This window comes from Enhydra lutris, unplaced genomic scaffold (assembly GCF_002288905.1).
Source record: "Enhydra lutris kenyoni isolate GAN:26980312 unplaced genomic scaffold, ASM228890v2 scaffoldscaffold37, whole genome shotgun sequence".
In the NCBI taxonomy this organism is placed as follows: Eukaryota; Metazoa; Chordata; class Mammalia; order Carnivora; family Mustelidae; genus Enhydra; species Enhydra lutris.
Genome location: NW_019154121.1, coordinates 22186825 through 22211585, shown reverse-complemented (window position 1 = coordinate 22211585; position 24761 = coordinate 22186825). Strand labels below are relative to the sequence as shown.

General features: G+C 38.8%; 1 protein-coding gene across 3 annotated transcripts; it reads right to left on the bottom strand.

Annotated features, from left to right (window-relative positions):
• Positions 1-340: 340 nt before the first annotated feature.
• Positions 341-24453, bottom strand: LOC111154524 (chloride nucleotide-sensitive channel 1A). 3 transcript variants are annotated; one of them, XM_022514179.1, is made up of 7 exons: positions 24254-24453; positions 17548-17684; positions 11453-11551; positions 10693-10800; positions 9412-9585; positions 3997-4086; positions 341-1105 (listed from the first exon to the last, which is right to left on the bottom strand). In XM_022514179.1, the coding sequence occupies exons 1-6, from the start codon at positions 24376-24378 to the stop codon at positions 4019-4021; spliced, it is 711 nt and encodes a 236-aa protein (XP_022369887.1). In that variant the 5' UTR covers positions 24379-24453; the 3' UTR covers positions 341-1105; positions 3997-4018. The 3 variants fall into 3 exon arrangements, with proteins under 3 accessions (XP_022369887.1, XP_022369889.1, XP_022369888.1); XM_022514181.1 differs by having other exon boundaries at positions 347-1105; positions 9412-9522; positions 24254-24447; XM_022514180.1 differs by having other exon boundaries at positions 347-1105; positions 11453-11548; positions 24254-24447.
• Positions 24454-24761: the final 308 nt, after the last annotated feature.

Sequence of the window (24761 nt, the reverse complement as noted above, 5' to 3'; positions counted from 1 at the left end):
AAGTCATATAATGGTAAAGAAAGTCCAAGTATAAATTTGCAACTATAAATCAACCTTACAAATACCCTGGTCTCTATGAAAATTAAAAATTGAGAGTTGTAAGAAATTATTCCTGATCTAAGTGAAAGAAGCAGAAATCCATTGAAATGTATTAAATCCTTGCCCTACTAAAAATTTGCCTCTAAAAACTCTAACTATGCATTTTCTTACTCACTTCTTGTTCATATTCTCAAAAGTCAAATAAAAATAAACCAACAAGACTCTCGTTTTTTGACAGTCTTACTTAAAAAAAATTTTTTTTCTTATTAGTGGTTTCAGTCAAGAATGAGAGCACAGTAATATAGAAAACCTAGATTTATTTGTTAAACTATTACAAAGACAAAACAATTATCATTGAAGCACTCTGATGACTTCATCCCAATTTCACTTGTTATGGAAACTGACCTAAGAAGTTAGAAATAAAAGGATATAACCTAAGAGGTTATAACAAAACAGACTGGTGAAACATGGTGAAAGGAGTAAAAAGCTAGTCAGAAGCATCCATGTTATGGTATTTCATGTGGCTAAGATATTTCCCAAGAAGCTCCCTAAAGATGCCCGAACGAATTAATCTGGGTCCCAAATTAGTAAAGAGACCCTCACTGTGAAGAACGAGCAGAAGCCAAGATTTCTGAGATCTCTTTGTCTTTCTTTTTAAGGGGTAATGGGATCCTTAGGCTCTAAAAGGGTTTATCTTAGATTCAGCCTCCCTCCTTCCTATCCAGTCTACCTACATCTTCAAGCACCTGCACATTCTTACCAGGCAGGCCTATCAGGTTACAGAAGATGCATATAGTGAAGGCTGGAACAAAAGGTCTACTTTGAGGGTACCTATACACAGGAATTTTGGGGTAGATGATAAACTACAAATACCTTCTTGGTTAAGTTAATTCACCTTTGTTAATAAAGGTCATAGTTTCTTCTGCTGGTGACAACTTTTTGTCTCATATAGTCTGTCTCAAAAAAGAACTGGTTCAGGTAAATTTTGGAGAAGGAAAAAGACTTCCATCAACACCCACTCCACAGTAGAAGAGGCACCAAGTTCTTTCCTAGTTATGAGCAGAATCTGAAAAACATAAGATTTACAGTGTTTTTAATAATACCTATTATTTATTGGATGCCCAGTCAAGAGTGCCAGAGAACACAGATATATATGTTAGTCTTTGCAACAATCCTGCCAGGTAGTTTATCAACCCCATTCTCAAAGGAGGAAACTGAGGATTGTCCAAAGGCACAGAAGCCATTATGTGGTAGAGCTGTGATTCTACCACTCCTGTGCCTTGACTCCACCCCATCTCATGCACTGAGAGGTCCTAGTTCCACTATCTTGAAATCATTAATGGTTGCATAAACAGTCTAATTATTCCATTCCTTAAAGGCAAAAACAATTTTAAATGATTAAAAATTTAAAGACACTGTTTGGAATTCAGGTCAATTATCCAAAGGAAGAACTTGTATAAACTTTATGAATAAAATAGCTCTCTGCTCCAACTGTAGCATAAAATGAATGGAAAACAAATCATCAGCTCATTAGGAAGTCTGTGGTTATTTTATGATTATTTTACTACAAAATTACATTACAAGGAATCCTAAGAATTCTCACCAGTGAAATGCAGTAACATCTCATTTGTATAACCATTACTGACACAACAAATGAGTTTCTCAGAATCCTTATTAATACAGTGGTGCATATTCTCTGAATAATCTATTTTGCAAGAAGAAATATGTGAAAGGCAAAAGATCAAAAAATCTTTTTCCAGTTTCAATGTAAGTTACTACATATTACCGAACTGAAAAAGTCAACATGCTATAAAGAACATGATAAGCAGGAAAGTGAGAAGGGAAGAAGACTTAAGTTGGCACCAAAAGATTTCCCATACAGTGTAATAGTGAAGTACTGATATCTGGAACTGTGAGATCTGAAAATTAGAGCTAACAGAGCTGCAGCAGTATGAACACATAATTTTAGCTAACTGCAGAGGAGACAATGCTGGTTTTAGACTAAATGGCTACATTGACAGAAATAAATGCTGTGGAAATAAAAATTAAGTATTTAAAGAAGAAATATAAATCACAGAACTCTAAGAGATATTTTCTGATAGTTCCACTGGCAGCACCTGCGAGGAAAACAGAGATTCATTATCATTTTTCATGGTTAGAGGAAGAAATGTTACGTTCACAATGGCAACAATTTGGAAGATAAAATGGAACTTAGAAAAAGGAGGGATCTCACAACCCAACTGGATGACTCACAGCAGTGTTAAGAGTTAAGCCAAAATATATAAATCTTGCCACACTATTACTATATGCTTTAAATTAAAGGATCTGGGCATAAGTAACATTTCAAAGACTGGAAGACAGTCGGTACTCAAGAAAATGCTACCAGGTCAGAAGAGGAGAACACTATAGAGGGGAAAGATGGACAACAATTCTAACAAAGTAAAAATCTTACAGCTCATGAAGGCCAACTAGGATTACTAGTCCTAGAGCTCTAGATGACATGAACATGACCTTCAGTTATTATCAAACATACAGTTGATACTCAAGCTGGCAAAGGACAATTTATTTCTTAGGGTAACTTGCAGCAAAGTCAGGGATAAACTTTAGGCAAACTCACAAGAACGTGTCAGGGAAAACTGGCTGTGAGCTTTTATGTCAGTCAAGAAAGCAGAAATGAGGGGCGCCCGGGTGGCTCAGTTGGTTGAGCAACTGCCTTCGGCTCAGGTCATGATCCTGGAGTCCTGGGATTGAGTCCCACATCGGGCTCCCTGCTCAGCCGGGAGTCTGCTCCTCCTATGACCTCTCCATTCTCACACTCTCTCTCTCTCAAATAAATAAATAAAATTTTAAAAAAAAAAAAAAAAAAAGAAAGCAGAAATGAGGGGTGCCTGGGTGGCTCAGTTGGTTAAGCCACTGCCTTCAGCTCGGGTCATGATCTCAGGGTCTCGAGATGGAGTCCCACATCGGGATCCTTGCTCAGCAGGGAGCCTACGTCTCCCTCTGCTTCTGCCTGCCACTCTGCCTGCTTGTGCTCTCTCTCTCTGACAAATAAATTTTTTTAAAAATCTAAAAAAAAAAAAGCTAAATAAATAAAAGTAAAATAAGAAAGCAGAAATGAAGCAACTTCGGAAAATGATAGCTTTTGGACAAATGTTCATGGACTTACGGTTTGGCAAACTGGTCTTGAACACTAAGGTGCCCAGGACCTTGGTCCTCCATTATTTTACAAAGGCGGGAAGCCAATATAAGATTATAATGAAATTAGGGATGCTGGGGTGGCTCAGTTGGTTAAGCGATTGCCTTCAGCTCAGGTCATGATCCTAGTGCCCTAGAACTGAGCCACACATCGGGCTCCCTGCTCAGCAGGAAGTCTGCTTCTCCCTCTTCCTTTATCCCCCCTCTCCTGTTCTTGCTCTTTTTCTCTCTATGATTAAATTAAAGGCTTAGATACAGTTGGAATTACTACTACTTCCTCTCTAAATTGAATAGCAGTGAGTCACAGCAAATAGCTGCTTTGTGTTTTCTGATGAATGTGTTAAGGTTTCAAATACCACAAGTGGGAAAAGGTGACTCAAGAGCAGAGCAGGAGGTGATTTCAGGTTCTGCAGCTCCCACCAGCCAACTAGGGAGCCTATTTCTGAATAACAGGCTAATGTCCTCCTCCTGAGTTCACCGAGGATGGGTGTGTCTTATTCTTTCATGCCTCAATGCCTAGTACGGCCCAATGTCTAGCACAGCACTTAACATGTGGTAAGTGTAAATGTTAACCTGAACATCACTGTTTGCAGACCACGATTCCTTAGGAGAAAAAAAACCACATAAGTCTCAATAATTTCAGAAACAGATAACTAACATTTTCCTAAACTGCTAATTATACAGAGTTCTCCTGAAAATAAAAATTAATTATTTCACATGATTTTCAAGTTCAATGAGAAGAAGAAAATATAAACTACTCACCCCACAGCAGCATTAATCATTTTCAGTGATCAACATCTGCATCCTCAAACTGTCCAGCAACCGTTGGTGTAGTGTCAACCTCCATCCCATCTAAAAAAAAGAACAACAAAAAAGAAAAACCACAAAAAAAATCAACTGCTGAGCAACAGTCTACTGAGCTCTTCAGATAGGTAAAGGGTCAACCTATTCATCAACCAGAAGGAAGCTAGTGCCCTCTGTTGGTCACAATTGCTATTTCTTTCTCTTCTGAAAAAGTAACAAGGAATAAACCAAAAAAGAAAAATGCCACCTGTACATTTAACACTTACTTTATAAATTCTCAACCTCAACATTAAAAAGACATTAGGTAAGTTTTGAATGTACTACTCATCAAGTGTTCACGCTTCACAGAACTGTGCTGGGTATTTACTGTGTGACATTATCATCATCATTATTATTATTATTGAGATTTTATTTGAGAGCAAAGAAGAAAGAGGGTGGAGAGGAGGGGTAGAGGGAGAGAGAGAAGCAGACTTCCTGCTGAGTGGGGAGCCCATTGCAGGGCTCGATCCCATGACCCAGAGATCACACCTTGAGCCAAAGGTAGACGCTATACCAACTGAGCCACCCAGGTGCCCCATTATTTTTATTTTTAAAGGTATAAAAGTCCTATCCTCCCAAAACTGATGACCTAATTCTGAGAAAAGACAAAATAAGTAGAGTGAGGTTCTTGCTTATCTGTTCTGCTCATTTCATGAGGAAAAAAAGTGTGTGTGTGTGTGTGTAGGGAAAGACAAGGGAAAAAAGCCCTCTGAAAAGAGCTGCTTAGAACTGCTTTCTCCACTTCGGCACCTCCCATTCACCTTCAACTCTTAGCCCACAACAGGCTTCTGCCTGAGTCCCAACCCATACTCCACCTGGACATGCAGCAGAGCATGCAAATGTAACACATATCTAAAACTAAGTTATCATCTTTCCACACAGAAATGCTTCTCGGGGGGTGCTTGGGTGGCTCAGTGGGTTGGGCCTCTGCCTTCGGCTCAGGTCATGATCTCAGGGTCCTGGGATCAAGCCCCGCATCGGGCTCTCTGCTCAGCGGTAAGCCTGCTTCCCCCTCTCTCTGCCTGCCTCTCTGCCTACTTGTGATCTCTCGCTCTGTGAAATAAATAAAATCTTAAAAAAAAAAAAAAAAAGAAATGCTTCTCGGGAGCCTGAGTGGCTCGGAGGTTAAGCCTCTGCCTTCAGCTTGAGTCATGGTCTCAGGGCCCTGGGATTGAGCCCCGCATCGGGCTCCCTGCTCGCTGGGGAGCCTGCTTCCCCCCCCACTGTGCCTGACCCTCTGCCTACTTGAGATCTCTCTGTGTCAAATAAATTAAAAAAAATGATTTTTAAAAAAAGAAAAGAAATGCTTCTCTTGGGGCACCTGACTGGTTCAGTTGGTAGAGCATGGGACTCACTCAGGGTTGAGAGTTCAAGCCCCACACTAGGAACAGAGCCTACTTTAAAAAAAAAAAAAAAAAAAAGGTTTCTCTTCCCAAACATTCTTACAAAAGGATAACTCTCGCCTGTCCAATTCAGAGACCTCTACCCACATCTCTAACTTCACTCTCTTAAACATCTCTCAAATCTGTTAAGTCTTTGACATTCACTGCCAGTACCAAATGCAGGCCGTGATCTCTCATCTAATTTAAATCATAACTTACTTAACAGTTTCTTTTTGGGATGCCTGGGTGGCTCAGTCAGTTAAGCGTCTGCCTTTGGCTCAGGTCATGATCCCAGGGTCCTGGGATTGATCCCCACAACAGGCTCCCTGCTTGGCAGGGAGTCTGCTTCTTTGCCCCTCCCCTGACTCATGTGCGTTCTCTCTCTCTCAAATAAATAAAATCTTAAAAAAACAAAACAAAACAAAAAACAGAGTTTCTCTTCTATCCTCCAGTATTTCCCTCTGCAATCAATGTTCCATATCACAGCCAGGGTCATCTTCTGAAACAACAATCAAACTAAAAGTTCTTCACTTCACATTCTCATTGACCTAGGCAGAACACTAAAATTCTTTAAAAAAGCTTTCAAATTCCATTAATGTATAACCCAGTTCACTACCCCACCTTTATCTGTTGCTGTAATAACCACCCTTCATACACAGAGTTCCAGACATAATGAAATACTTACAGTCCCCCAAAGTTGAATGGTCTCTTGAACTTCTGCACATGGCTGATCCAGTTACTTGCATCTCTCCCCAACCTGTACGCAATCCCCCTTCACCCAGGTCACTTTACTCCACTTTCTGATCTTGGTTTAGATGTCACTTACTCCATGAAGCTTGAATCTCTCTCTTGACTATCCAGGCTGAGTGAAGAGTCCAACCTCTTGATTCCATAGCTTCTCAAGCTTCCCCTATAACTCAATGCTGTATCACAATGTACTATAACTGCCTAATGAGTTAAATTATTTTTGTCTACACACGAATGCCATTGACATGAAGACAGTAATCTCATTTTACTTGGGCACTGCTTATTCTCTGTACCTGGCATAGTAGCTCAATAAACACTTCTTATGAAAATAAGCACACGAAGTACTGAAATACCACAAAGAGACAGGGTGTTTGTTTCTCAGTGTGAAAAAGATGGTTTTATTAAAGCATGGGGAGCAGGACTCAGGCAGAGAGAACTGCGATAGGCTGTATTTAAACAGCAAAAAGGTTGAAATTTACCAAAGCAGCAGATCTTAGGTGTTCTCACCACAAAAAATGGGTAACTATGTGAAGCAATGGATGTTAATTAACTTGACTGTTGTAATTATTTCACTATGTATACGAAAACATATATAATTTTTAGCCATTTAAATTTTTTTAAAAATAAATCAAATTTTAAAAATTGCAAAGGTCAAACAAAATAAATAAATCAATGGCAAAAAGAGTGACATGGGTACTTAGGACTTGAGGAGATGGGGAATGGTACAGGCTGAAAAAGTTTCATATATAGGCAACTCTCAATATCCTAATAAGGCTTAGGAATAAAAGTCCAAAATATCACTTAGCAAAAAGTGTTTGTGATCTTAAAATCATTTACTATAAAGCATTAAACAAGGAATTTTACAATTAAAAAAAAAAAAGCCTTCAGTGAAGAAAAGCTTTTCAATGTCCAAGGACACTCCCCTGTTAATCACTGTAATAAAAAAAAGGTACCATCTTGAATTCTTTCAGCTAAGAGTTTGGTAGTACACTAGAAATCATCTGAACCATCTCAGCCCATAGCCTATGTTAGAGGCTCACCAACTAGGACTTAAAATGGAGAGAATACACAAGGAATAACAGTGTGAACCAAAGCCTAAACGTTTCCAAATTAAAATATCCCAGGACTGTGACATCTGGGTGGCTCAGTTGGTTAAGCCTCTGCCTTCGGCTCAGGTCATGATCTCAGGGTCCTGGAATTGAGTCCTGCTTGGGCTCTCTGCTCAGCGGGGCATCTGCTTGAAATCTCTCCCTCTACCTCTGTCCCTCCTCTTACTTGTGCATGCGTGCATGCACACACATGCTCTCACTCAAATAAATAAATAAAATCTTAAAAAAAAAAAAAAAAAACAAACCCAGGACTTCAGAACCCCCAGGTCAACATGCTATATGTGAATGATGATATTGATTACAGCATTATGACAGAAACTTGTATTGCCCAATAAAAGAAAAACGAGGGATTTCTGGGTGGCTCAGTCAGTTAAGGGTTCAACTCTTGGTTTTGGCTCAGGTCATGATTTCAGTGTCCTGAGATTGAGCCCCATATTGAGCTCCACACTCTGCAGAATCTCCTTGAGATTTTCTCCGTCTCTCCTTCTGTCCTTCCCCATGCTTGGATGCTCTCTTTCAAATAAATTAATCAATTAAATCTTTATTTAAAAAAAGAAAAACTACAGTAACCCTCTTTAAGAGTATCTGCATCTCTAAAAATTAAAAGTGGTAAGACTCTTTAACAACATTAAAATACTAGTACATATTAAATACATGTAAGACATGTAAGATGCAAGAAGTGCTTATAACAGGTCCTAATGTATTCTTTTTGCATATTAGCTCATTTAATCCTCTCACCACTTATTAGCTATTTGACCTCAAGCAAGTTATGTGGTCTTTCTGTGCTTCAGTTTCTTCATCTGTAAAGTAGGGATCACAGTAACATTTACCACAGAACATTCTTTGAAGGATTAAATGAGTATGTGCAATGTGCTTAAATCAGGGTCTGGCACATAAGAGCAGTATCTGAATGTTCTACTGAGAGTAGCAGGAACAAAATCAGAGATATGTGGGGCAAAGGCGAGGTTGTCTCTTCAGAGTTAGAACTTTATATGGTGATTATCAGGCAATCACTGAGGGAATATCCCTATATAGGGGTGACCACAGAGTGTTCTCAGATTAAGATGGTACAGTGAGCTGGAGGCAGGAATGATCGACACAAAAAATTTTACTATTGTAAATCCAGTCGGACAAGGGCCTAGGGTTGAAGGATAGCAGCAGTAATAGCAAGGAAATGTTAAAGTCATTTAAATGAAAAAATCCATGGGCCCCAGTATTGCACTGGAGCAAGAAATAAGAAGTAAAGGCTGAGTCAGAAGAATACTTCAACATTCTGACTGAAATAGGATACTCAGAAAAGCAAACCAGTCTTATAGGGGAAATATTTACCAAAAAATCTACAAAGTGGAGATAACAGAAGCAAATTTGAAAGCCATTTGTCTAAGGTCCAGAAGTTTGTCACAGAATAAGAACCCAAGTTTCTTGAATGCTATCTAGCCCTTTTAATCAATAGATTATCCTAGTTTTGCATATAATCATGTAGGAATTAGTTTTAAAAATAAAAACAGCAGCATAGATACACATACACATAAGCAAACAAACAAAAAGACTGGAAAGATATGCAAAAGAAAAATTAATAGAGGTCTTTCAATCATAATTACACTTGATTTTTCATTTCTTCTTTGCCTGTGTCCATTTAAGATTTTTGACTGTCAAAAGACTATTTTTGTAGTTCAGGGGAAAAGTAAAAAAAAAAAAAACCAACAAAGTTTCATGAGAATTCCCATTCTATGTAATTCTACATTTGCTTCCTACATGGTAAGATTAATTCTGCGATTTCTCTCTCTTGAGTTTCTAGGGGCGCCTGGGTGGCTCAGTGGATTAAAGCCTCTGCCTTCGGCTCAGGTCATGATCCCAGGGTCCTGGGATCAAGCCCCACATCAGGCTCTCTGCTCAGCGGGGAGCCCGCTTCCCTCTCTCTCTCTGCCTACTTGCGATCTCTGTCAAATTAATAAATATTTATATGTAAGAGATATATATATATACACATATACACATAGATAAAGAGTTTCTAAAAAAACATATATATCTCTCCGTACCTTCCCCTGCTGCCCAAGGACCATCTAACTGCTCACAGTGAAAGAAAGGATACTCACCTTCATAATCTCTTATTGAGTCTTCTGTCCGGACTCCAGCCATGTTATATTGGCTGCTCACAGACTGAGAAAGCATTCCTTCTAATCTCTCCAATGTGGCTTGGCCTTCTGCTGTTAAATGGGATAATCCTTCTTCATAGGTATAAAATGTAGGGATGTCTCCCTGCCCTTGTTCTAAATAAATAAAATGCTTTTAAGCTATTATAAAGAAATTAGAAAAACATGGATAATCAATAATGCATTTACTGAAGATAAAGTACAGTTTAAAAAGGCTTCCAGGGAAATATTTTTCAATATTTATTTAACACACAGATGTAGGTCATCTATTGAAAATAAAGACACAAAGAAAATGTCTCTACCCTCTAGAAGGAGAAGGGATTCCAAAAGATAATGAGCCAGTAAACAGCAATTCTCAAAAAATCAAATGTCCATGAACTAGAGGGAATTTTATAGGTGAGTGCAAATTAATATGATACTAATTTGTACTGATAGGTTTTTTGGATTAAAACACATGCTCCTTTTAAAAACTGAGAAATTCTGGAAAATATAAAAAGGATAAAAAATAAAATCATTCAAAAAGCTCATTGAAAATGAGAATGTGTTTAGATACATTCTCTAATTGTACCTCCTCCTGTATTCTCTAAATGTATCACCTTCTCATAGAAGGAAAACTCTAGAACCGAATTTGTCTCAGGCCAGGAAGTAGGTACATATGGAAGAAAGGACTTTGGACAGCCAGATCAGTGGACATGAAAGCAGTGGGAAAAAGAAAAGAGAACAGCAGGCACCTCACGTTATAAGACTACCAGACTATGATGGTATTCTGGTCTGGAAAAGAGAAATAATCTTAGATAAATGACGTATGGTTCTCGGGGGAGAAAAATGACTTTGATAGTGAGTTGTTTGAAGGATTATGTTAAGTAAAGCTGTAGGTGATAAAGTTTTCAAGTGGTGGAGGGAGAAGGCTTGTTCTCTGGGAGCAGGTGCATCAACTTAAAAGATTCTCCCAACCACCCGCTTTCTCATCTATTGTTTTCTTCCCCTCCATTTATCTCTATTCATTTTCTGCTCCCAATCATACCTACTTTTTACCCGCAAGCTTGCAAAATCCATCCATTTTTCCAGTTTGGCTTAGACATGAACTGCACCATTCACTTTTATTAATAACCACACTATATGAGTATTTAATAGAAATATAAAAAACTATAATCCCATACCCTTAGTACAAATAACTGGTTAAAATGAAATAAACACACATTTAAGAAAATCCGTTTCACTAACCATGTGCTTCCACATCATATTCTTCTCCATCATAATCATCTGAGTCTTCATCCTCAGGATCAGGATGTAAAGCCTGGCATTCACACATTGCAGTGAACATTGCCTCCACTGAACAAGGAAATTGTAATGAACATTCTTTTCTGGCCAGTGTAGAGTAAAAATTTAATAATATAACCAACAGTGTAAATTAATTCAATGGGTAGACAAGAAATATACCAGAGTCTCACTATTTATAAAACCTGCTAAATTCCAAGGAGAATCAATCTTGAAAAGTACCTGATGGAAATGGACAAGTCACAAAATAATAGTTCATTTTAAGATAATGTTGAGACTTCTTCATGCCTGGCTGGGTTTTCTGAGAAAAAGAGGCAGTGTCTTGATCAGACTGCTGGTATCAGGGTTAAGCCCCTTTCAGTTCATAGGGCTCTTTTCCAGCTATCCTGGCATCTTCCACTTTGGAACTACCAAGACCCTTGCCCTCTATCTGGCAAGATTCAAAGTCAATAGCATCAAGTCAATAAAAATAACCAGATCTCTCCATTTATAAAACACACCAAATAACATGGTGTCTCCTATACCCTCACTACACTGACAATCTTTGATATCAATAGGTATCTGGTCCTCAATGATACATTAGATGTTAGGATGAAGAAAAAGCAACGGAACAGAGGTAATGAGGCTAAGGGTAAAAGTGTATGTGTATGAGGGGTGGGATGCTTGGTATGTAAAGGGAAAAGAATCAATTCTATAGAATACTCACATGCTGATTTATCACTAGGCACAAATCTGAATTCAGCAATAGGTTCAGCATCATCATCACTGTCTTCTTCTTCTTCAGTAACAGATTCCTTTGATTCTTCTAGGAAGGGAATAAAAATAACTTTTTAAATGATGTTTTTTGTTTTGGAAAAAAAGAACCCTAAAATAATTTCATAAAGGATGCTTACTGATGTATCTAAACACTGCAATACAGTTTTTACTTCATAACATGGTTATTTTAGAGCTAAAAAAGACCGTAGGCACCCTCCCTGGTCTAGTCACACTGTGCCTTACTGAATTCTAAGGATCCCAAGCTCCCTTTGAAGTCATGGTAGGGGTGAGGAAACCCAAACAGGCCTCTAACAAGTATAGTTCCACTGTCATCTGCCTCTCCTACCTTTCACCATGAAACAAAGGATTCAGTAGCAGTTTGTAAACCACTAATGTGATTTATCACCAATAATTTACAGATGAGAAAACTAAGGCCCATAAAAGTTAGCAAACCAAACAGATAAATTACTGAAGTCTGTAGGCAAGAAAAAAATACAAATGTTCAATAAAGAGAACTAGCACAGGCTGCTGATGGAAGCAGGAACTGCTACAACTATTCTGGAGGTATGTATAGCCTATTACCCAGCAATTCCTCATCTATGTATACATTATGTACAGAAGGAGTTTATACATAAATGTTTACTGAAGTACTGTATGCACTTGTGAAAATTTTAAAAATAAATGCTACTTAAAAAAACAAACAAACATGTATTGTAACCCGGTCATGTTATATTTTATAGACAGCAGTTAAAAAGGAATGAATATTTTTATGTATCAAAACTCCTAGATTAAAAAATGTAACCAAGTGAAAAAACCAACTGCAGAATATAATAATGGTATAAATGGTATAAATAATACCATTTACTTATTAAAAGTTTAAACACAAAACAAAACCATTATATTGCTTATGGATTTTATAAATATTCAGTAAAAAATCTAAAAGCTTAGATGGGAAGGACACATACCACCTTTAGGACAATGTTTAATTTGGGAGACAGAGTATGGAACAAAATGGAAAAGGTATGAAAAGGATTTCAATGGTACCAATACAGTTTTAGCTCTTTATATTTTTTTAAAGATTTATTCATTTTATTTTACTTTATTTTTTAAAGGATTTTTTAATTATTTATTTTATACACACAGAAAGCTTAACTTAGTTAAAAGCTTATCACAGATGCTTAACTTACTAAGCCATGCAGATCTGCCTAAAGATTTGTTCATTTTAGAAAGAGAGAGAGAGAGTGCAATTGGGGAAGAGGGGGAAAGGGATAGCGACAGAAAAAATCTCAAGCAGACTCCCCGCTAAGCATAAAGCCAGACACTCAGTTCCATCTTAGGACCTGAGAGAAATCAAGAGTCAGACACTTAACTGACTGAGCCTCCCAGACACTCCCAGTTTTATTTCTTTAAAAGACTAATATGAGGGACGAGTGGGTGGCTCAGTCAGTTAAGCCACTGCCTTTGGCTCAGGTCATGATCCCAGGGTCCTGGGATCGAGTCCCACATCGGGCTCCTTGCTCAGCGGAGAGTCTGCTTCTCTCTTTGCCTTTGCCTGCCACTCTGCCTGCTTGTGCACACTCGATCTCTCTCTGACAAATAAATAAGTAATAAAATCTTAAAAAAAAAAAAAAAGACTAATATGAAAAAAAGGTCAGAATTTATTTTAGATAAAGAATAATGAAAACTTTTTATTACTCTCTGTACTTTTCCATGTTTGAACTGTTTCATAATTTAAAAAAACCAGGTCGGGGCATTGAACAGTTTTTATTATAAAATTAAACTCTGAAGGTATCTACAGAGTTGGCTTTTTTCTGGCTGACTCAGTTGGTAGAGCACATTGACTCTTGATCTCAGGATTTTAAGTTCGAGCCCCACACTGGATGCAGAGATTACTTAAAAATAAAATCTTCAGGGGCGCCTGGGTGGCTCAGTGGGTTAAAGCCTCTGCCTTCGGCTCAGGTCATGGTCCCAGGGTCCTGGGATCAAGCCCCGCATCGGGCTCTCTGCTCGGCAGGGAGCTTGCTTTCCCACTCTCTCTCTGTCTGCCTCTCTGCCTACTTGCAATCTCTGTTTGTCAAATAAATAAATAAAATCTTAAAAAAAAAAATCTTCAGGGGTGCCTGGCTGGCTCAGTCAGTAGAGAATGAGACTCCTGCTATCTGAGTTCTAAGTACAAGTTCTTGGGTGTACTGACTGCTTAAAAATAAAATCTTAAAGAAAAAAAAACTTTAAAAAATAAATAATATAAAAAATTTACAAAACCAGGTCAACAAAATACTTAAATAGACTCTCAAAACATGCTCAAACTAATACGAATTAAAGGTGTTACATGCAACTGATGAATCACTAAATTCTACCCCTGAAACTAATAATATACTACAGGTTAACTAAACTGAATTTAAATAAAAAATAACACATAAAAATGTAAATTAAATGCTGTTTAGCATATTAAAGTTACCATTTAAAAAACATTTTATTTCTCTATGCAGATGAAAACAAAATAGAAAGATTCTTATACTACTACCAAAAGTGTAAACTGATACACAATTTTTGGAAAGCAATCTGACAATATATATTAAGAGCTTTAAAAATAGTACCTTAAAAGCAGCAATTCTACTCCTAGGAATCAACTATAGGGGGTATCAAAATGCTTTTTTTATTTTTTTTTTTTTACTTTTATTTTTCCAAGCCATGCAAGCTGAATGTAGAATGAAAAAATCTTTATTTTTATATATATACTTATAAGCAAAGTATATATACATATATCTTATATATATGTATATATACTTCGCTTATATGAGCAAAAAAGGAAAAAATTTTAAATGCCCACTATTAACAATTTTAAATAACAGATTTCATAGGACATTTTTCTGTCCTATTGCTGTTATATAGTTATATTGTTATACTGTCCTCTGTAAACAAGTGAAATAATAAAAAAAAAAATTGGAGAATTCTAAACAACTGTAAACAGTTGAATTTAATACATTATGGTAGTACCAAACTTTTTCAGTGTTTTTTTATTAAAAAACATTTATTAAAAAATGTATTTAACTATTATAACTATTATTCTATAACTGAATGAACATCACTTTTATATTATAAAAGTAATACATGCTGGTATAAAAATAATTGAAAGAGTGTGATGTAGTCCAAGGAAAAAGTAAGTCCCTACCACCCTAGTTCCTCTCCCTAGAAGTAACATTTATAACAATTTTTTTTTATATCCTCAGGAATCTACCTTGAGGCAAGAAATATAAATGAAATACAGTATCTTTGCAATTAAGAAAAATACACAACTATGACCAACACTCATCATCTCATGCTAGATCACAGTATCTGCCATATTTCCAGTCTCTAAACTTTTCTAAATTTTTAACAGTGCAATTAAGTTTTCAGTTATTTTAAAAATAATCTAGTATCCTCAATTATAAGTTGAAAGTCTACTTTAATAAGGTTTATGGAGGTAATCCAAAGAGAAAAAAACATCTGGAGCCTGGAGAATTAGGAGAGGAACAAAGGCTGGGAAAACAGGATCCAAGCACGTGAACTTATGAGAAGAGTTGAATCCCACATAAATGGAACTGGAGGGGTGCCTGGGTGGTTCAGTGGGTTAAGCCTCTGCCTTCGGCTCAGGTCATGAATCTCAGGGTTCTGGGATGGAGCCCCACATTGGGCTCTTTGCTCAATGGGGAGCCTGCTTCCACCCCTCTCTCTCTGCCTGCCTCTCTGCCTAATTGTGATCTCTGTCAAATAAATAAACAAAATCTAAAAACAAAACAAAACAAAAAAACTGGAACTGGAGAACTACTACGTAAATGTGACCCAGGAGGATTCTACTTTTTAGTACAATAGTGAAATCCAACTTAGTTTGGTAAGAAAGATTAATCATAGTCCCATCAATTTCAAGAATATAATCATATAGAGCAAACATTTAAAATACCTATCCCAAACCTACTGAATCCTTACTGCCTAGTCTGGGACTCCTGGTATTTGATTTTTAATGCTCCCCAGGTGTTTCTACAGTGCAGCCAGGTTTAAGAACTAAATACTACAGGGGCACCTGGGTGGCTCAGTGGGTTAAAGCCTCTGCGTTCGGCTCAGGTCATGATACCATGGTCCTGGGATCCAGCCCTGCATCGGGCTCTCTGCTCCGAGCCTGCTTCCTCCTCTCTCTCTGCCTGCCTCTCTGCCTACCTGTGATCTCTGTCTGTCAGATAAATAAATAAAATCTTTAAAAAAAAAAATTAAAAAAAAAAAAAGAACTAAATACTACAAACCCCTCATTTTTCTGGATGAAACTTAGGCTCAGAGAGACGAAAATAACTTGCTTACCAAGTTAATGACAGTCTTATTCAGTGTTTTTTTCTCTTTAGCTACCTCTCTAACCTTGAACTCTACCTCTCTAACCTAATTTTCTAACATACATCTTTGCCCAAAGCTAATACTCTCCACTATTTATGGGCATTTCACACCACGATCTGGAAATGACTAGCAAGGTCACCTCTAAGTTTTGCAATTCTATGAATGAATGGCTTACACTAAGTATGAAATAATCTTGTTTATGAAATCATAGTTGTACTTATTTGGAAAGTGAACTTTTTGCCCCAAACCTCCTCATTTGGAAGTCTTACTGCAACCCAAGGTCAACAACTTTTTCTTTTCCTTACCCTCTCTTTCAAACTTCACTAGATTTTTATCTATCTTTGCACTTTTTCCAATGGCAAGTGTTCAAAATCTTTTAGCAAAAATATTTTCAGATAGCTGAATCAGGCAGGACTGACGAGACAGGGTTGCCAAAAGCCCTAAAAGTTATTAGATAATTTAATGTCACACTAATTATAAGTCACCATCTTATATCTGAAATGATATTAAAATCCTAAATTAAAGGAGAAATCGCTTAACAGGCAAACTCACGGGACTGTCTCTTATACACTATTTCGAAAGAAAGGCAACATTTTATTAGTTTTATTATTTTATTTATTTTTTAAGGTTTTATTTATTTATTTGACACAGAGAAAGAGAGAGCATAGGCAAGGGCGGGAGCAGGGAGGGAGAGGAAGAAGCCGAAAAAGTGGGGCTTGATCCCAGGACACTGGGCATGACCTGAGCTGAAGGCAGATCCTTAACCAAATGAGCCACCCAGGTGCCCCACACCCCATTATTTTAAAAGCACAAGTTCAGTAAAAGTGTAACAAATTGTCCTTTCAGTCACAAAGCTCTGCATTTCTACAAAAGTTGAGCATACTAAACTGACACAACATAACAATAACTTCTCACTTAGTTACACTTAAAAAATTAAACACAAGTTTTAATTTTGTGCCTAACTTGTTTCTCATTTGGAATTCTTACAACCCATTGTCAACAATCCCACAAATGGATTTTTTCTCTTTCTTACCCCTTCTTTCATCACTTTCACTAGATTTTAATGAATCTAATTATTTCAATAGCAAAATTTGGGAATCTTGTACTATAGGGTTTCTCAACTTGGGCACTACTGACATTTGGACTGGGTTAATTCCTGATTGTGGGAGGCTATCCTGTGCCTTGTGGGTGCTAAGTAGCATCTCTGGTCTCTAACTAATAGATGTCAGTAGCACTCTACTCCCCTTCCAATCATGACAATCCAAATGTCATTGCCTAAAGGGGGGGGGGCACAACACTGTCCCCTCACTGAGAACCACTTCTCTAATAAAACGAAACAAAAAACCAGGTTCTACACTAAATTCTTGGAAGCACAAAGTATACTGATCTATGCTTCTAAGGGTGCTAAATATAAATGCCTTTACAAAGAGAAAGAATAAACAATTCAATGTAAGAGGAAAAAGTAGAAATATAAATCCACAATAAATGAAAAATTCTAAGTGCAAATACATAGAAAATAAAAAGTACTGTCCAAATTATTTTACTGAGTTAAAATTTTGCTTAATAATCTATTACCCAAAATGGGTCAATGGCTTGAATATTAATGATCAAGACCTTTTTTTTAATATACGATATTTAATATTCCACCAAAGGAAGCTCAAGATTAGATTACACCATACATACCTCCAAATTTGGCATTCACCATAACATACAAATGCTCTCGTGGATAGGCATTTAGGTCCCTGGACACCGCATGCAAGCTAATGGTAGGATATTCCAGTGAGAATCCTAATCCAGAGCCATCTAACCAAGACAGGCGGCTGAAAAACAGGTGTAAAGTCGATTATTTTAAGAAATTAAATCCTAATTTAGCCCTAAAGTTTATAAAGATTCAGCTTGGACAGTTTTATGCATGCGAATAAATTCAAGCTTAGTGTTTAGAAATACTCCCTTTTTTCGCCCTAAAGATTTTTTTAAAAAATTTATTTAACAGAGAGACACAGCAAGAGAGGGAACACAAGCAGAGGAAGTGGAAAAGGGTGAAGCAGGCTATCTGCTGAGCATGGAGCCTCATGCGGGGCTCCATCCCCTCCCAGGACCCTGGGACCACAACCCAAGCTGAAGGCAGATGCCCAACAACTGAGCCACCCAGGCACCCCTAGAAATATTTCTAAAATAATGAAATTCAGCAGCAGGAATTGACTTTCTTTAAAACCAATTCTGTTGGGGCGCCTGGGTGGCTCAGTGGGTTAAAGCCTCTGTCTTCAGCTCAGGTCGTGATCCCAGGGTCGTGGGTTCGAGCCAGCATCAGGCTTTCTGCTCAGCGGGGAGCCTGCTTCCTCCTCTCTCTCTGCCTGCCTCTCTGCCTACTTGTGATCTCTGTCTGTCAAATAAATAAATAAAATCTTTAAAAAAAAAATTCTGTTCTCTTCTCCTCTAGCTAAAAATTTAAAAAAACAAACTTGAAATGCAATTTCTTAAGTCACATGTGTTTCTATGCCTTTCATCCTGGTTCTTATCTGGAATGTCTTCAGATGCCTTGCTTTTGCAATTCCTCCTCAACTGGTTAAGTCCCAGCTCCTCCTTGAGTCCTCCCTCCAATTACTCCAGTACATAATGATGTCTTCTTTTTCTGAATTGCACTTATGCCCAGTAATAAGGCATTTAACAATTAACTCTGTGGTAACGAATCTCAGATGTACCCTGACAGAATATGAGGTACTTGACGGAACCTGTCATATTCCTTTATTTGATGTTCTTCAAAACCACTAGCATTAGTGCTCAGCATATAAGTATGCAATAAACTCTTGGGAGTCACTTAATTTCTCCACAACTAAGACATTAAATGACATATACATGAAATGACTGTAATCATACTTACCACAAGCTAGGTAATACTTATCCCATTGAAAGATTTGAAGCCTTTCAGTTATTCTGCAGCTTTGAAAGAAAGCCACAAATAAGAAAAGTCTAGTTTTCCCTCAAAAGTGGCCAAATGCAAATATTTTATTGGTATAATGAAGGAAGTATATCACCAAAATCAGTATGTTGAGTTTTGAGTAAAGGCTGGCTAATTTTTTGGCAATACTTCCCATATTTTACCTTAGTAGGGAAAAAAGTAGCAAAAAGATCCTTAAGAGACCACACAACAAAAATGTTAATGGGGTAAAAGTTAATGAAATATAGTGGCTGCACAGGAATGGAGACAAATGGAGACTGACTGCTAATAAGTGCCAGTTTCTTCTGGGGTGATGAAAATATTCTAAAATCAATTGTGATGGTTGCACAACTCTGTGAGTAGACTAACAACCACTGAATTGTATACTATGTGAATTATCTCAATAAAGCTTTTATTAAAAAAAGAAATTAAGACAGTAACACCCTCATATCATTCTACTTTTTATATAATTTTAACAAGCCTGGTTGTCTAATTTCTAATCAAGCAAAAACAAATACAGTGATGAACCTAGGACTCCCTTGGGCAAGAACAATGACAGCCCAGCAGTCTGAGACCACTCACATTCCATGTAAGGGGAGGATGAACTTGACACCTTAGTCCCCCTAAAGGAAATCCATGTCTGAGAACACAATTAAGTGTATATAATACATGACCCTCACTTATCAAAAGCAAAAACAGAATTAGATGGTGTGAAAATGTGTACAACTCTGTAAGCAGATGAAAATGCAATGACTTGTACACTAAAAAAAGCAAAAGTAGGAAAAGATGCACTGTCATTTGCAAGGATTTCCATTCAACATATTTATTAAAAAAAGAAAAAGAAAACCTGGGAGGCTTAAAATGATAAATCTTAAGAAGCTTAAAGAGGTAAGCTCAAGAAATGATTTTCCAGAATGATTCATTCCATTAGTTTCAAAGAAATACATTTTATTATTGCAATTGGATTGTGTGTGGTATACATACATATCTCTCCTGTCCACTGCTTTCTTCTTCTTTTTTTTTTTTAAAGATTTTATTTATTTATTTGACAGAGAAAAATCACAAGTAGGCAGAGAGGCAGGCAGAGAGAGGAGGAAGCAGGCTCCCTGCCGAGCAGAGAGCCCAATGAGGGGCTCAATCCCAGGACCCTGAGACCATGACCCGAGCCGAAGGCAGAGGCTTTAACCCACTGAGCCACCCAGGCGCCCCCCACTGCTTTCTTCTTAATGGGGAAATGAAATAGTGCCCACATATCAAAGAAGTAATGCTAGTCCTTTACTAGAACTCTATTATTTTAAGCAAATAAACTGCCTTTTCTCACCTCAAAAATGCCCCAGTATCATCACAACTCAAAAGTGATAGTCCAAATTTGGGTATCCAAAATCATTTCAAATATCCAGAGCCATAAAACTTTAATAACTCAATTAGAAGATGGAAAAACTGAAATATAAAGTGGACTCACTGCCTATCAAATTATGGTCTTCATTTTTTTTTTAAGATTTATTTATTTGAGGGGCACCTGGGTGGCTCAGTGGGTTCAAGCCACTGCCTTCGGCTCAGGTCATGATCTCAGGGTCCTGGGATCGAGCCCCGCATCGGGCTCTCTGCTCAGCGGGGAGCCTGCTTCCTCCTCTCTCTCTGCCTGCCTCTCTGCCTGCCTCTCTGCCTACTTGTGTTCTCTGTCAAATAAATAAATAAAATCTTAAAAAAAAAAAAAAAAAGATTTATTTATTTGAGAGAGCTAGAGGAGAGGAAGTGGGCAGAAAGAGACTCCCGAGCAGACTCTCCACTAAGCCCCACCAGGCTTGCTCTTACAACCCCAAGATCATGACCTAAGCCAAAGTCAAACCAAGAGTCTGGCACTTAACCAACTGAGCCACCAAGGCGCCCCTATGGTCTTTACTTTAAAAAGCACATAACTGGGGCACCTGGGTGGCTCAGTGGGTTAAAGCCTCTGCCTTCAGCTCAGGTCATGATCCCAGGGTCCTGTGATCGAGCCCCACATCGGGCTCTGTGCTCGGTGGGGAGCCTGCTTCCTCCTCTGTCTCTCTCTCTCTGCCTGCCTCTCTGTCTACTTGTGATCTCTGTCAAATAAATAAATAAAATCTTTAAAAAAAAAAAAAGCACATAACTGCTTTGTAGTTCCTTATACATGGACATGGATATGCACTCTACAGAACAGAAGCAAATTCCACTCAAAAGCAACATTTACTCAGATCGCCATGTTCTTCTTCATTTTTCCACATATTCTAGAAGAAAAGCCCTCCCAAACCAAAATATCTAATTAACTACACCCAACCCAAAGAAGCCATGAGTCACAAAAGGGAAAAAACAATTAGATAGTAATACAGAGGAACATTTTGCTAATTTCTAATGCTTCTGAACAAGTATGATCATTATACCTTATTCCTGGCATGAGGTGAAAAACAGGAAAGAGATAAGAGGTTTTGATTTTGGGTTGGCTTAACTATTTGTTTTAAAATTTACTTTGGCTTAAGATATATTTTAACTACCTACTTTATTTATCCATTTCAAATGCTCTATTTTGAATAATTCATGCCTCTGATCCGTTCCCCACCTGGGTAAAAAAGTCAATTTCCTATGAAAACTCAACTTTGAAAATAAGCCCAAGAGTTCTGTATCTCTCAACATACATCTGAGAAACCACCTAAAATTAAATCAGATCCTATCCCTCTTTACCGAAAATCCTAAAATAATTTTCTCAAAGCTTTTGGGCAATAAGCCAAACTCATAGAACATGCTCCTTCTTCAGCTTTATTATTTGTCCACTCTTTTCCCTTCATTCCCTCAGTGTATTATATACTCTGGCACACACTAAATATTCTCACCCTTGCCTCTGAGCATCCTGTCTCTTCTAAATAGAACGTTACCCCTTTGCCCCACCTCATTCACCTGGCTGTTAATCCTCATTTGTCATATCCTCTAGGAAATCTCTGTTTGTTGAGGCCTTGATTCTATCAAGACCTGGAAATGCCTGGGGGGAAGAAAAGTGGAAAGAGACCAAGAAGGTAATGCTAACAAAGAGTAAAGAGTGATGAATATAGCTGTCCATGGTACTCAGAATATTCTATTCTTCTTTTCCTTTTTTTAAAGATTTTATTTATTTATTTGACAAGCAGCGATCACAAGTAAGCAGAGAGGCAGGCAGAGAGAGAGAAGGGGAAGCAGGCTCCCCGCTAAGCTGAGAGCCCCATGCAGGGCTCGATCCCAGGACCCTGAGATCATGACCTGAGCCAAAGGCAAAGGCTCAACCCACTGAGCCACCCAGGTGCCCCCAGAATATTCTATTCTTAACCTAGATAGTGGACATACAGGGGTTGGTTTAATTATAATTCTTTAAATCACCCATATATAATGTATATTCCTTTTTGTATATTTTACAAAAATATTTTCTTAAAGAAGGTAAGAGATTTCTCAGTGAAAAGCGGATATGAAAATTTTTTAAACATATGACCTTAAAAGAAGTTTCTATTTCTTCAGTGTGATAACTATATTGTGATTATACAGGACAATGTCCTTGTTCTTAGGAGATTTTTGCTGAAGTATTTACAGACGAATGGACAACATGCCTGCAACTCTCAAGCAGCTCAGAAAAAAGATAAGTGTGGTAAAATGTTAACAACTGATGAATGTTTGTCTATGTGTATTAATAAACAACACTTGAGATTTTTCTTTAGGTTTGAAGTTTTTCAAAATGAAAAGACAAGCATAGGGCCTTGTCTTCCTTCCCCCAAGCAGTAGTTGTATCATAGAAAGAGTCAATATACAGAGAAGCCATGGAGAAAAAGGGATGGTGTAGGGACTAACAATCTATCTGTGCTGTACTCTCTGCCGTTTAGAATTGCTCTCCCAAGATCATTAAAGATCTCCTTGTCATTACCCAACAGATGCTTTTCAGATTTTGACTGCTTCTCCCTATTGTCTGTTCTCAAGTCTCTTCTTCCATACCTATCTTACTACAGATATGCCTTGGCCCTCTTCTCTTCTGGGGTATCTAACCTATCCCCCATGAGTATACGCTAACCTTTACACTAATGATTTCCTAATCTCTATGGTTAATACTCTCCCAACACACACACTCTTGTGTCCAACTAATCACACATGTCCAGACCAAACTCATTATTTGCACCTCACCCCCAACTTGCTTTTCCTCCCATCTGTATTTCCTCTCTCAATGATTGGTCAAAATTCCTAAGCTATCCTCAATGCTTTAGACTTCCCTCAAACCAACGGTTCTTTACATTTTCTTGTGTCCTCTGTGGTAGGCAAAAATTTGTTTCCCCCAGGACTTTCAATCCCCCAGTGTCAAGCCTATGAATATATTGTCACATGGCAAGAGAAAACCTGTATATGCAATTAAGGTTACTAATCAGTTAACAACAGAATGGAGAGATCATCCTGGATATTCTGTGTGGGTCCAACGGAATCACATGAGCTTTTTTTTTTTTTTTTAAGATTTTGTTTATTTATTTGACCTAGATCACAAGCAGGCAGAGAGACTGGGGGAAAGCAGGCTCCCCGCTGAATCGATGCGGGGCTCGATTCCAGGACCTTGAGACCATGACCTGAGCCGAAGGCAGAGGTTTAACCCACTGAGCAACCCAGGCGCCCCGGAATCACATGAGCTCTTAATAAGGAGAGAAATCTCCCTGGCTGTAGACAAAAGTGATGCATCAGTAGAAGTCAGACAAATTTCAAGGATGGGAAGGATTCAATGTGTCACTGCTGGCTTGAGGATGACTGAAACCACGTAACATGGAAATAGGGACCTCAGTCCTACAACTACGATATTGGAAACACATCTGTCTCACGGCAAAAGTACAGTGCTCCAGGAGGCCAAATAAAAAGGTAATTCCTCCTAGGAATGGAAATGGGAGTCAGAAATGGGAAACGAGAAATGGGAGTCTCAGTCTCTCTTGGATCTGATCTCAGCTTGCGGGGGGTTGAGGATGTTCCTCTCCCCATCCACACCTACAGAAGAAAAGCCGTACTTCTTAACCAAACTTTTAAAATCCTCCACAATCTGCTCTAAACTTAGATATTTTGCGCAGGGCAACACCTTCCGCACCTTTTTACAGGAAAGACAGGCACAAGGATGATTCTCAACTCAGGGGCTGGAAACTCAAAACCTTAAAACGAAACCCTGAAAAAAGAGCGACGCACTCAGCAGACGTCTGGAAAACAGGTAAAAAGCATAATCAATGAGAGAACTCCGTGTGAGAAAGAGGAAGACTCGAGAGAAAGGGACACCGGAACAATCGAGTCTTCGCCCCGGCAGAGGCCCCCCTGAGGCGACCCGGAGCTCGCGCGCTCCACCTCTCAGCAACCCGCGAGGTCGCGGTCTCGCCCCCGCCCCGCCACTCAGCCCGCGCCAGCAGAAGGAAGGCGGCGCGCAGGAAACCGGCACAGGGGAACAGGGACCCTGCCTACCTCTCAGCGATGTACAGTGTGCCGGTGCCGAGGCCCTTGCCGTTCAGCACAGCCTCGGTCTCTGGCTGCTGCTGCCGAAGCCCCTCAGCCGAGCCAGGCGGCGGGAAACTACTGAGGAAGCTCATTGCAGAAGGGAGCGTGGAGGGAGACACGAACCAGGAGGGAGCTGAAGCACGTCGGCTCTAGGGGCAAGCCTCGCCCCGCCCCGCCCCGCCCCGCCCCGCCCCGCCCCGGAAATAGTGGCAATCACCCCGGAAGAGCAACTTAGTCCGCCCCGGAATTTGAGCCCCATCCACCATAGAGACGAGTCGTTCGGGGGCGGGCTCCCGGAGGCTTGAGAGGACCCGGCCGCGTGGATCACGTGACGCCCTTCTCCGGGCCTCTGCCCCGTCGCGGTTTCTAATGCTCTGCGCTTGAAAAGCTGAACTTTCTGTCTGACGTCCTAGTCCTGCGTCGTCACAGCAACCCTCTGAGAGAGGAAGCACAAGGAATGATAAACTCTTTTTTC